Source organism: Pygocentrus nattereri, chromosome 11 (assembly GCF_015220715.1).
Source record: "Pygocentrus nattereri isolate fPygNat1 chromosome 11, fPygNat1.pri, whole genome shotgun sequence".
Lineage (NCBI taxonomy): Eukaryota > Metazoa > Chordata > Actinopteri > Characiformes > Serrasalmidae > Pygocentrus > Pygocentrus nattereri.
The window spans coordinates 11,354,693-11,368,701 of NC_051221.1; the positions used below are offsets into that span (position 1 = coordinate 11,354,693).

The 14,009-nt window shown below is 40.8% G+C and overlaps 1 protein-coding gene across 1 annotated transcript; it reads left to right on the plus strand.

Moving 5' to 3' along the window:
* Positions 1 to 3,059: 3,059 nt before the first annotated feature.
* LOC108435829 (CMP-N-acetylneuraminate-beta-galactosamide-alpha-2,3-sialyltransferase 2-like) lies at positions 3,060 to 13,534 on the plus strand. Its single transcript, XM_037542406.1, has 4 exons — positions 3,060 to 3,194; positions 6,897 to 7,090; positions 9,799 to 9,807; positions 13,338 to 13,534. The coding sequence occupies exons 1-4, from the start codon at positions 3,060 to 3,062 to the stop codon at positions 13,510 to 13,512; spliced, it is 513 nt and encodes a 170-aa protein (XP_037398303.1). The 3' UTR covers positions 13,513 to 13,534.
* Positions 13,535 to 14,009: the final 475 nt, after the last annotated feature.

Below are 14,009 nucleotides of genomic sequence, written 5' to 3' on the forward strand. Positions count from 1 at the left end.
AAGAGAGTGAGACATAGCAATAATGGATAAATATCAATGAGAAATTACCAACATTATTCAAAGAGAATGTTTGAAATGCAAGTGATCTTTGATAGATAAAACAGGCGAATACAACCAAATTTAAAATATTAATTAAATGGAGCTGCAGACAACATGGAATACCCCCCAGACATCCATAACCCCGCATCCTCCAAAGGAGGGTGCATAACCTTCCCCCACCCCAAAAAGAAAACGCTGGGCTGCTTACAACGTTGCCCATCTGAGAGCAGTTCTGCCCCGCTACTTAACAGTAGTTGAAATCAATAGATAACTATTTCTTGCACTGAGAAAAAAATAAATAAATAAATAAAAATAAATAAAAAGCAAGACACATATATGTATCCTTGTGTACTTATACATACACAGCTCCCTGTTATAGAGTGTACTGGTCTTATACAAAATACTGGTTAAGAAACTCGCATGGTAGAACTATTTACATAGCTAACACAATTTTCTGTGAATTCTTAACACAATTATACCCTGTAAATCAATGAGAACATGAATTAGGTATAAAGGAACCAGCGTATGTCTATATTTGGAATTCTAGCCAATATGATTCAGAGCTAAAGCGGCAGACCTCCACTGAGCGTGGATCGTCTATACCCACACTCACTGTACGCTTGCATCCGGGGAGAGATTCAAACCCTGTAGAAACGCTGTGACCTGTTGAGGCGATTCAAAGACGTGCTTCACCCCTTTATGGTTGATTCTCAAACGGGCAGGGAAGAGCAGCCCGTACTCAATGCCGGCCTCGCGGAGTTGGGGTTTGATTGCCGTAAATGCAGCTCTCCGTCTGGCCACCTCTGCACTGAAGTCCGGGTAAATATGGATCCGGTTACCCTGAAACTGCAGTTGTCCCTTCTCTCGTGCCAGCTGGAATATCCGCTCCCTGGTTTGGAAATGGTGAAGCCGCACAATCATCGGTCTTGGCGGCTGGTGCTGCTTCGGCATGGGAGCCAAGGAGCGATGTGCACGATCCACGGCCGGCGGCTTGGTGAAGGAGTCAGAGCCGAAAACGTCCAGCAGGAGCGATTCAATGAATGATGTTGGTCGGGGACCCTCTAGGCGCTCTGGAATTCCGATGATTCGGATATTATTTCGGCGTGCACGATTTTCGAGGTCATCGAGTTTCACCCGAATGGTTTCGTTTTCTTTCACAAGCGCTGAGCAGGTGTTCTCTAGGGTAGTAACACGGGGGATGGAGATGGAGGGGATGGGCGAAGTGTTAGGGCTACATGGCCTTCCAAGCAGAGGTTTTTTAGCAGCATACTCCAGACAGTGTTATGAGAAAAAAAAAAAAAAAACGGGTAAGATGGCTGTGCAAGTGACCAAAGAAAGGTTAAACAAATAAGAGAATTTTCTCAGTTAAAAATCTAAGTTTAGCAAAAAAAAACCCAAATAAAAAAGTAAAAAGTCACTTGTAGTATTCTGTCTCTGAAGCTTCCTAGCTACGTTTCCTATTCCCTCCTTTGAGGTGGAAAGGGAAAATTCAAACAAGAAGCTGGGGAATATCTGACTTCAGTTTCACATCTCAGAGGAATTAAAGGTGGGCAATAATAATAAATTGTCGAACCCCACCCCTCTTTGGTGCTTGTTCTCTTGCTAGGCTTCCAAATTTGGTGAGTATTTTTCTTGCTAAATAAAACTTTGGTGCACTTTTCTACATATCAAATTCAACATGGGCGTGTATTTAAAAAAAAAACAAAAAAAACTTTCTCAGTTTCAACATTTGTTTTCTTTGCAATATTTTCCTTTAAAAATACAGATCACATGATTTGCATATCATTGCATTCTATTTAAATTTACATTTTGCACAGCTTTTTTGGAAATGGGTTTGTAGGGCTTAGGGTCCACTGGTTTAATGTTTTTGTACTATTTTCAAATGAGTATAGATGTTAAGCATATTTGTTATTAGGGCAAAGCCACGTTGATCAGCATCCAATTAGACATGTATGACGTGATGACGTCAGTGCCCATGTATATGCCCATGCGCACCGCCACCATGCTTTATGTTTTGAATAAACGGCTGACTCATGCAGTTGAAGTTGCGCCAGCCAACAGAGAAGATGGTTGTCGAGTGTTTCTTTTAGCTAAGCTAGTCGATAAACTTGTTTACTGTGTACCCTAAGTAAAACGCGAGTGCTGCTGCACAGGGATGGCGAATATCCTCACAATAGGTCAGACAAGATTTGTATATCACTCCTTTCCTTTTGTTTTTATGTACATTTTTCTTACTGTCTGACCTTTTTTGCAATGTGGTTTGTAATGAATGCTAGCATCTAGAGCACAATTCATTTTACACTACCAAGAGTGTAACATGTACACTGTGCTTGAATATGCACATGATTTTCAATAAGAAATGTGTCTTAGTAGACGTGTTAGAACTGTGAAATTAAGCATCAAATAAATCCAGTGTGAAAACAGATTTAGCACTTCAGAGAATTTCTAGTAAATGGCACCATTTTAAAACATCTATCACTTGTATGGGAGTGTTCACAGTAGATGGCGACCACAGACCAGTCAAACAGAAAAAATGGTTCAAAATATGACTTAGGGCCAGATTAATTTAGTAGTCTGTCCAAAAAAAAATGTGTGTGTGTGTGTGTGTGTAAACAAGACAAAGGGAGGACAATCTCTCCAGTTGGCAAAAGCGGTTGGTTGGCTAGTGTAGTGGTTAACACCTTTGCCTTCTACGCTGTAGACTGGGGTTCAATCCCAGGGCAGCACCCTACACTATACCAATAGGGGTCCTTGGGCAAGACTCCTAACACCACCTTGGCCTACCTGTGTAAAAAAAAATTATCAAATTGTAAGTCGCTCTGGATAAGAGTGTCAGCCAAATGCCTTAAATATAAATGTAAAAGCTGCCATAATAGCAGGGGCAAGGGTGAGTGAACCCACAAGATCTCAAAGAGTTTTGAAAGTTCTTCTTGACTGCAAGTGTAGCATACAGATGAAAAGTGTGTTAAAATGAACACTACTGGGCAAGAGAATGCTGGGTTAATCTTGATTCAGAGGAGATGTGTGCCTGTATCCAGTGTATGGCAGGAAGTAAAGACGACCCCTGGTTTGCGGGACGCCACAAGAACCTGGTGCCAAAACTTCTGTCCAGGCAGAACAGCGAGCTCAGTCCGATCACCAGGAAATGGTGGGAGGTAAGATAAAGAACATCAGCACTGACCTGTCAGTTTCAGCCTATCCTGGTTAGCATTAATGATAGCAGGCAAGATCTGATGTTAATGTGAGATCCAGTGTCCTCCTTGTTGCCGTTTGATGGACCGTCCAGGGTATATCCTGCCTACTGCCCACTGACCGCTGGGATAGGCTGCAGCACCAGCCATTACATTTTCCAAACACTATGGCATGATATGAAGTTACAGGCTATTGCTGACAGCAGTACGGTCATCATTCTGCATTTTTAAATATGCTATAACAGTAAAAACTAAAACAGAACAAGATTATGCTCACATTTACAAGAGCACACAGGTTAACAACCCAACAGCCAGTGCAACACTTCCTTATGAAGCATCTGCTCACCAACATTAACCGCAATGAAGAGGACATGAATTGAAATCAGACTGATGCCAAAATGTTAACCATCCTGAGCTAAATTGTATTCTGACAACGTCGGCATGGATAGTGTTATTGACTTATTTATTTTTTTCATTTACCATCTTTCAAGTAGACAGTTCTCAGATCACTGCCGACAATGACAGCAGCTATTCAAGGTGTTTTATTTATGTACGTCTTTGAAAATGAGCATCTCCTACTGTGTTGAAGTTTCAGGTTTTACTTTTTCAGCCACATTTGTTTGAATCTTTTGCATATCTAGAGCTTCAAAGTACCCTAGCTCATAAAAAACACCCCCCCCCCCCCCAAGCTCCCAGTGGTAACACATTTGTCTAACCTCTCTCTGCAGATGCCATCCCATAGGCAGAATGGAAATTGATATTTTAATTTAGTTCAAATAAATATTTTCCCCTGTAACTGTTATTGGATTAACTCGAACACTGCTGGCTGTCTGTGTGTGAAATATTGTGACTGTTGAGCTGCTAGTGAGCAGATGTGGGGTGAATAACAGGGGAGGGGTGAGAACCCCCTGTTGAGAAGACAATTGACACCTCTCCACAAAGACGGACACACCCAGATAAAACGGACACCGGAACTGGCCTGCACCCTGGGACGGCCTGCTTAGAACTAATAGATGTAGCCAAAACCAACACATTTTCAAACATCTACTAGTTTGCCTACTTATTAAATCCACAATATCCACACTCTACAACATGCAAAAGCTCTGCATCATTAGATCAGAGCTGCAAGGAAGAGAGAGATAGAGAGGAGTAATGATCTGTAAAATGAAGGTCTCAAACTTTGATTAATTAATTCATTATTAATTTACATTAATATTTTCAGCGTAGAAAGTTTTTTTGGGTGGCAATCTGTAATGGTATGTGAGTTATTTGAATCTGGACTACAAAGGTTTGTCCTTGATTTCTTAAAGCTTCATACAGGTGACACATAAAACAGGAGCAAGCAAAGTATGAAGACAATTAGACAATAGCTGCAGATTGGGTTGCGCAAAGCCAACTACAAGTACAATTTCTATCTAACTGAAGCTCTGTGAGCATCAGTTTACTCAATGTTCTGCTCAATGCTCAATGTTCTGGTAAAACCATCTGACAAAACTACTGTTCCAGTGTCGGGACTCCGAGCACCTCGTCCTCCGCTCCAAAGTCCCAGACGATGTGGAAAAATGTTACTAATTAATTCATGTTAAAGTTTTCATTTTGTTCTAGTCTGTTCTCTAATGCAAAAAAGGGTAGCGAATCAAAACTATTGAAAAAAGCATTCTTATAAAAGGTCAAAGAAAGATGAAAAACCAAATTCAGTGACAGGTTAAATTTTTTGGTAACACTTTATTTGAAGGCTACCTACATAAGGACTTCATGATGCATTCACAAGCACTGAATAATGTGTTTATGAAGTACTACTTGAACATTTATTAAGTGCTTATGCCGGTTCTCGCAACCTGACATAAGATGTTTTATGAAATAAATGACATTGTACTGACATAATAAGAATAAACGTTGAACTTATTTACAGCACTAAACATTTAAAACACTATACATAACTATTTATGTCAGCATTCTTAAGACGAAATTGTACTGATATCAGGTTAAATATGCCTGGAAACCACCCCCTCTTCGCTCCATGGCATGGATAAGATGATTGATGCAATTATGTATAGGGTTTAAATGTTTAGTGCTGTAAATATGTTCAACGTTTATTCATATTATGTCAGGACAATGTCATTTATTTCATAAAACATCTTATGTCAGGTCGCGAGAGCCAACATAAGCACTTAATAAATGTTCAAGTAGTGCTTCATAAACACATTATTCAGTGCTTATGAATGCATCATAAAGCCCTTATGTAGGTAGCCTTCAAATAAAGTGTTACCAATTTTTTGAAGGAGAGGAAAACGGCCCCCTTCGTTTATTAAGTTCCAAGTGACAAGATGGCTCCCGGACAGCCAAAATGCAGAGATAATACAAACATATTTTACTTTATATCCCTTCTGGGTGAGTTCATCACCCCTCCCTGGGCGATTTCATCGCCGCCCCCCTTTTTAATGTCCCTGGACTCAAGTTTTAATTCCCAATACTGTACAAGCAGACTTTTCTCACTCTCCCTTACCTTCTAGGTGTTTTCCTACCACAAAGGCTTCTTTTCATACAATACCCAGCTTGTGTCTGGAGTGGAAATTCACTCCATTCCATATATGGAAATGCTAGGCCTGCTCTTCCGCTATGTCTCAGTTAAATGCTTACAGGCCTATTTTTAATCATTTCCAAGCTAATGATTATTACAAAACTTTTATTAATTAGGATTCAAGGAGATTTTCCCCGACACCAGCTTGGCTTAGGTGCAGATAATCTGCTTGGCAGAAACGTAGCCTCTCACAGAAGAAATCCCAATTTCACATTAGACCAAAAGGTTTAATTTTTTTGGTTTAAAGAGGTCTCAAAATAACAAACTTTATACCTTCCAATCCTTTCCTCACAGTGTCCACCAAACTACAGACATCTTTTTTGGCATTTCACTTGTGGCATTTCATGTTATTCACATTGGTGTAAAGGAGGACCACCTTGGTGCTCTTTGCATTGTTCATGATGGTGGGAACTCATGCGGCAATATCCAGAACCCAGTTCCAGTGGGTCAACTCACTATATGAACATGGTGGCATGCATGGTGGAGGGAAGCAGAAAGTGAAGCTGAACTGCTAAGGAGTTTTGTTAGTCAAAAGTCAGGTGGTGGGCATCTTCTCTGAGGAGTAGCCTAGATCTTTCAGTGCTGGTACAGCCAGCCTCCCTGGTAGGATATTGAGGTAGCTGAGGTGGACTTCTCGGCTTGGATGTGGCTGGGGCTTCACAGCCTTATTGCTCCTGTGCATAACCCCCATGTCCAGCCATGACATTATCACAAAGAAATAATAAGCTAAAATCAAATAAAACTATGTTTAAAAAAATAAAAGAGAACAATTAAATAAAAAATGTGGTATAAATGGTTAAAACTCTTCGAGTGACAGTTGCACAACCTAGACTTTTTTTATACTTTAAGCCCAAAGAAAATCTCCAAGTGTATGCAATAGAAGGCATGTATTCAAAAGGTTTTCTATACCAAATATTTTCCATTCATGTCTTTTTTATGATTTTAGAAACATAAAATGAGCATGATGTCATTGACCAGTCTAAAAGTAAAAAGATACAGATATTACATTTACAATTTTTAAAAAATTGTATTTTAACTTTTTTTTTTACTTGAACAATCAAGAATGCCCTTTTATTTCTCTGCAGAGGCTTCAAGGTTGGGTAGGTAAAAAGAACTACGGTGCAGTTGTGAAGACTCTGTTCTCGCTGTTCCCTGATGAAGAACACTACTCTGACACTGGTCCTCACCGCTGCAGAACCTGTGCTGTAGTGGGAAACTCTGGAAATCTGGAAGGATCTCATTATGGCCCTCTAATAGATGCCCATGACTTTGTTATAAGGTACTGACAAAGGCTGACTGATGCAGTGATATGATGTAATGATTTGGATTTGGAGACACCTGAAGGTTTTAAAAGTTGATGTTTGAAGTCTGGATCAGGGTGCATTTTTTCTGGAAACCTGTATACACAAAATATGATGCAATAAGCTGCCAATGCTTCAAATATTCCCTTGTACCATGTTCCACTTTAGGTCAGAAAAAGCATTATCATACAAAGTAAAGCATTTTGCTGTGTTCTTGCCGCCATGTTAATGTTTCAGTTCAAATTTGTTTAGTGTATGTTTTGGATATGTTAAAGGAATCAAAATATAACCACTCATGGATACAGCAAAAGGATTATCGCATAACAATGGCTCATATGAAGGTGTGGGATATATAACACAGTGAAGTAAACAGTTGGTTCTCATAGTTGAAATGTTGATTGCAAGAGAAAACAGCAGGCGTGAAGACCTGAGGCCAAATCATAACAGCCAGACTACTGGATTGGACCATCTCCAAAATGGCAAGGCTTGTAGTGTGCTCCCAGTTAGCATTGATGTGTAGCTACTGACAGTAGTCTGCGGAGGAACAAGCTAGCTCAATGCATAAGGTGAACAAAGCCTATCCTGTCTGATCTCAACTGGGAGAAGGGTTATAATGGCAAAAATCACAGAATTCCTTCATTATAATAGTAAATAGGAGGAATGTGTTCTGGGCAATGTTCCACTGGGAGGCAATGAGTCTGGGCACATGGATGTCAACTTGACCAGATACATCCTTTTATGGCAGTGGTATTCCGCTTAAGGCAGAGGCCTCGCTCAGCAAGATAAAATAACCTGGAGCTTTTGACCTTGTACATATACTTACTTTGAGTGATCTGCAGGATCATAATGAGAAAGAAGCAAATATGCCAGGGCCAGCATTATTTAGCATTGTAAGCAAAGCGAATATTTGCCTTCACAGGTGCAATGATTATTTGACATGGTCAACTAAATGGATGGATGACCAAATTATTTGGTAACTAGTAGTCAATTAGTTGGTGACATTGTAATGCTCACTAGAAATGTTTTGACATTACCACTTACTGGAGAGTTGACAAAAGTGTAATGTCAGCCTCAAGAACTTCTTCTTCTTTCGGCTGCTCCCTTTAGGGGTCGCCACAGCGGATCATCTGCCTCCATCTTGCCCTATCCACTGCCTCCTCTACTTTCACACCAACCATCTCCATGTCCACCTTCACTACATCCATAAACCTTCTCTGAGGTCTACCTCTTCTTCTTCTACCCGGCAGCTCCATCTCCAACATTCTTTGCCCAATATATCCACTATTCCTCCTCAACACATGTCCAAACCATCTCAACCTGGCCTCTCTGGCTTTATCTCCAAACTGCTCCACCTACACTGTCCCTCTGATCTGCTCATTTCTAATCTTGATCTAATCATTTCTAATCGTCCAGCCTTGTCACTCCAAACTAAAATCTCAGCATCTTCATCTCCGCCACCTCCAGCTCAGCCTCCTGTCTTTTAGACAGAGCCACAGTCTCCAAACCATACATCATAGCAGGACGCACTACTGTCTTGTAAACCTTCCCTTTCACTCTTGCTGCTATCCTTCTGTCAAACATCAGCCCTGACACCCGTCTCCACCCACTCCATCCTGCCTGCACCCTCTTCTTCACCTCTTTTCTACACTGTCCATTGCTCTGGATAGTTGACCCAAGATATTTGAAGTCATCCACCTTTACGACCTCTACTCCTTGCATCTTCACCTTTCCACCTGCCTCCCTCTCATTCACACACATGTATTCCGTCTTGTCTCTACTGACCTTCATTCCTCTCCTCTCCAGTGCAAACCTCCACCTCTCCAGATTCTCTGCCACCTGCTCTCTACTCTCACCACAGATTACAATGTTACAATGTTACAAACTGCTGCTCACTGATCTGAACCTCTCGCCTTAGCCTTGCTTCAACAACTCTTTCCCATACCTTCATGGTGTGGCTCATCAACTTTATACCTCTGTAGTTACTGCAGCTCTGCTCATCACCCTTGTTCTTAAAAATGGGGACCAGTACACTGCTTCTCCACTCATCAGGCATCCTCTCACTCTCCAGGATTTTGTTAAACAACCTGGTTAAAAAGTCCACTGCTCCTAAACATCTCCATACCTCCACAGGTATGTCATCTGGACCAACTGCTTTTCCATTCTTCATCCTTTTTAAAGCTGCCCTCACTTCCACCTTACTAATTCTCTGCACTTCCTGATCCACTATCTCTCCCCCCGTTGTCCTCCTCTCTCTCTCGTTTTCCTCATTCATTAGTTCTTCAATGTACTCCTTCCATCTACTCAACACTCTCTGTTCACTCACTAGTACATTTCCCTCTCTGCCCTTTATCGGCCTAACCTGCTGTACATCCTTTCCAGCGCTATCTCTCTGTTTAGCTAAATGATACAAGTCCTTTACTCCTTCTTTACTGTCCAGCCTCTCATACAGCTCATCATAGGCCTGAGCCTTTGCCTTTGCCACCATTCTTTTTGCTATGTGACTAGCCTCACAGTACTCCTGCCTACTTCCTTCATCTCTCTGGTAGAGCCTCTGGTCAGCCTCAAGAACAAAAATCCTTAAAAGTGTGGGAACATTTCACCCTAAATTCAGAAAAAAAAGTTGTAAGTTATAAAGCTGACCACAGCTGGCTATGGGAGCACATCCTCCATGCTGGAGCATCTGAAGAGGAAACACGTCAGCTCACTGGATGAAGATTCATCTCGGTAACATGGTATGAGGACACAAGCATCACACCTATTTGAGTTGAAAACATCTGATTCCAAATCCATGGGAAGCTAAAACAGCTTTTGCTCTTCTGGAAAGGCCAGACTTTGCAGTGTATCTGTGATTTTGTCCCCATTCAGAAAAGAACATTTGTGGGATCAAGTACTAATGTTGCAACTTTCCAATTGATCCCAAAAGTGCTCAAAAGGGTTGACGTCAGGGCTAAGCACAAGCCACTGGAGTTTCTCCACACTAAACTCATCAAACCATTTCTGTATGGACTTCACTTTGTGCACAGAGGCACAGTCATGCTGGGAGAGCAAAGGGGCTTTCCACAATGTTGGAAGCCTAAAATTGTCTAATATGTTTGTGTATACTATAACATTATCATTACCCTTCGTTGGAACTAAGGGCTGAGCCCAAACCCTGAAAAACAGTCCCAGACCATTATCCCTCTTCCACCAATCTTTACTGTTTGAACTGTGCATTCCAGAAGTTGATGTTATAATGCCATTTGCCAAATCCAGGTTCATCCATCAGACTGCCAGATAGTGAAAAGTGATTCATAACTCTAGAGAATACATTTCCACTGCTCCAGACTCCAGCTCACACTTGTCATTGTGCATATTGATCTTAGGCTTGTGTGCAGTTGCTCAGCCATGGAAACCCATTATGTGAAACCCTGATGTAGATAAGAGTAATCTCACTATCACTGAAAGTGAGAAATTAGAGAAGGAATACATCAGCAGTGAAGAAATGTTCCAAAAGACTGCAGAAAGAAAAGTGTAAAATGAAAAAAAGCAGACAATGAAAATTGTCCTCTTTTATAAACATAAATAGAAAATGCAAAGTTCCAGCACATCCCCTCACTGAGCTCCATACAGAGTATCAAACAAAGGTGGAACAACATCTCTCCATGTCTTACAGACAATTTACCAGGAGACAGCCTTTTTATACTACAGAGCAGTAGACCAGCAACAGAGATATATGCGCATGTGTGGAACGTGAGAACATCCACCTACTGGGTTGTTGAAAACAACCAGCATCTCAGACTTAGTCAGTGTGATTGTGTGTGACCCTAAAAACAAAGCGTGGTGTGCGTCTGTCCCCCGGGCTCCGATGGCAGCTGTAAAAGCTGGCAGGATGACGGGGCCCAAGCTTTGAGTAGGGACGAAGCCCGGTGAGTACGGCAGGCAGAGTACAGCAAGTAAGTGGGGGATGGTGTGTAAGCCCTGATCCCTGCCTCCTGGGTGTCATCTCCACAAGCAGAGAGAGAAGGGGAAAGGAGGCAAATTCAGAGCCCTCTCGGCGCTGGGATGGGAGGGGAAACCAGGCGAGATCTGAACGCTCTTGGAGCAGGGATTGGAAGCTTGAGGTGGGGTGGGAGGGGGTTCTGCCCCCAGGTCGCTACCTTCTGGTCCTCAATCTGTTTTGACAGTTTTTCAGTGTCCTGCAAAATAGCCTGCAGCTCCCACCAATTGGTCAGATGCCGATGAACGAGGGTTTTGATGGCCTCCTCTTCTGCCGTGGAGACTCCCTTGGTGTGTTGGTGTCCTCCACCCGGGTTTCAGCACCAATTTTCCCCCACGAGCACAAGGTGGACGCTGGAGGCAGGCAATGAAACTAAACCCAAGCTATGCTAAGCTGGCCACTTTTCTGTGGCCTCAAACTACACTTTTCAGTCCTTTTCCCCAAGCTGAGCTTTTCAGCTCTTCAGTCTTTTGTCAGTACTGCTGCTTGTCCCTTCCTCTGTTCCCTCTTAAAAGAACTTATTTGGGTGGCCACAAATTCCAGATGTCAGTTTGTCACGATGTTCATGATGTCATCTCAGAACCTGAGCCAGCAACCTCACGCTACTCCAAGCAGCCAAGACTGAGCAAGTTCAAGAATGCCTGGGGTTAACACCACAGGCCCACTTTCAGACATTCCAAGTCCTCATCAGCAGCAGGATGGTCCAGTTTAATGAAAGGTTTGTTCCAAACAAGCCCACAGATGTGCACTTCACTTAATACTGTTTGTTATGAAGTATGATTACATGATAAACAAAAGATAACCATTGGTTATGATCAAATTGATTTGATAATCAAACAAATTTCTTCCATTGTTAAATTACATGAAATTTGTTCTAAACAAAGCCATGAATGTGATGCATTTAAATGTTTATGGTGAGATTTTTATTGGAAAAAAGTTTATGAAGTTTGTGACGATTCTGTGAAACTTTAAAGAAATCTGGTTTAAATCTTTTTTTGTCTGGAATTTTTTTCATGTCATTTGGAGCAACCACTCATGTGGTGTTACCAACAATAGCAGTAACTGTTTTAAATCCAAACTAAAATATCTCATTTCGGTGGGTAAAATATTAATCATTGATATAGTATGCTTAAGTTAATAGTATTGGCCTGTTGAAAATCCTTACTGACATAGACATTGAAGAATTTCAGCAATTGTTTCCTTTTTAGGTACAATTTGGTCTTTACTGCTAAATATGAAGGTGTGCATTAGCCTTTTAAGGTTGCTGGTGAAACGCCTACTTCCTGTGAGGATACTCTTTTCTGTTAACAGTTAAAAATGATATACTTGTGTATTTAGTAAAAAGTGAACAACCGTATTCATTATTTTACTAATAACTGAGTGATTAATCAGTGTCCCCTAATAGTTAATAGTAATGAGTTTGTCAGTGCAGTAGTGTCAATGCAGCACTACTAATGAATCCTCTTCAAGTCCTTGCAAAGTTACCATTAAAGGACCCATAAAATCATAATTTAAATGTAAAAAAAAAAAAAAGTGGTTAAATAATAAATTTAAAACAAATCTAAAAACCTAAAAAAGTTTGTAGATATTTTTATATATTACTACAAAACATGTCACGGGAGCACCTTTAAACCTTATGACTCATTATGAATATGAAGATTTATCGGAAACACTTTACTGTAGCGTGCTGTTCATAGGCTACATGACACCTGCATAAGGTTATCATAACCCTATATAGCTGTTTATAAATGCTTGTTCCAATAAGCGTTATTCGCTATAAAGGTTACATTTGCCAATTTTGATCAAAGTCAGCTAAAGTAGCCTTTATGGCAGATGATGCCTTTTGTAATAAGCATTTATAAACAATTATGTAGGGTTATGTCAGTTGTAATGACAACCTTATAGAGGTGTCATATACCCTCATGAACAGCACCCTACAGTAAAGTGCTACCAATTTATCAATATGTCTAAACAAATTAGCAAAACAGAAACAGATGTTAAACCACAAGTTGAACAATTACTGGAAAACGTTTATCTTTAAACAAGATAAGTGAAAGTTTAAGTGGTTTTGGGCTTGATTATGCAGCCTACCCTACCAGTGCAACATCTATCACTTTTCAATGTCACTTTACACTTGCAAAACCATTTTTTTTTTACTAGATTCTTTTGTACATCAACACAAATCATATTTAGTTGGCTGCTGTACATCTGCATGCACAATTGAAAAAGTATAAACTGTTCTTCTGCAGTTCCCCCACTGCAGGCTTTGAGAAGGACGTTGGGTTGAAGACCACTCACCATGGTATCTACCCCGAGAGTGCTGTGGACATGGACAACTCCACCCACCTCGTCTTGGTAGCATTTAAAATTCTGGATCTTGAGTGGCTCATCAGTGTCTTCACGACCAAACACATCACGCGGTGAGAGCACACACCTGACCAGAGAAATACACATAATACACAGATAGGATGTGACATCAGGTTTTACTTGGTATGTACATCTTTCTGATCCATAGAAAACAAGTTCAAATTATATAATCACATTTTTCCTTGTTTAATGTTGTTTAGTCTTGCAGTGAAAAACGCAATACAAGCAGACATGGACAAGGTGAGGACCAGGATGAATGTTGTCCTTATTAACTCTATTTAGTGCCTAAAGAAAAATCAATATTTAGTATTACATAGTGTTTCAGTTGCTACCCTTAAAGGTTTGATCAAACTAATCAGACCCCTCATCTTTGTAAATATGGCTTTAAGAAGTGCTCCCTGTTTGTTGTTGCAGTATCAAATTCAAATCCAGCTTGGCTGTCATCTGACTTGGCTGATATAGAACAAAACTCAGCTGTAGAAAAGAGCCTGGAAACCTTTTACCCACTGCCACAGCTAGAACTAGAGAAGATTATCTCTTCTGCAAATTGCACA

Bases quoted from the DNA above. Each gene is read 5' to 3' on its own strand.
- LOC108435829 (XM_037542406.1), top strand. From the start codon at position 3,060: ATGTGTGCCTGTATCCAGTGTATGGCAGGAAGTAAAGACGACCCCTGG. The intron at 3,195-6,896 runs GTAAGATAAAGA...ATTTCTCTGCAG, and splicing joins TCACCAGGAAATGGTGGGAG to AGGCTTCAAGGTTGGGTAGG.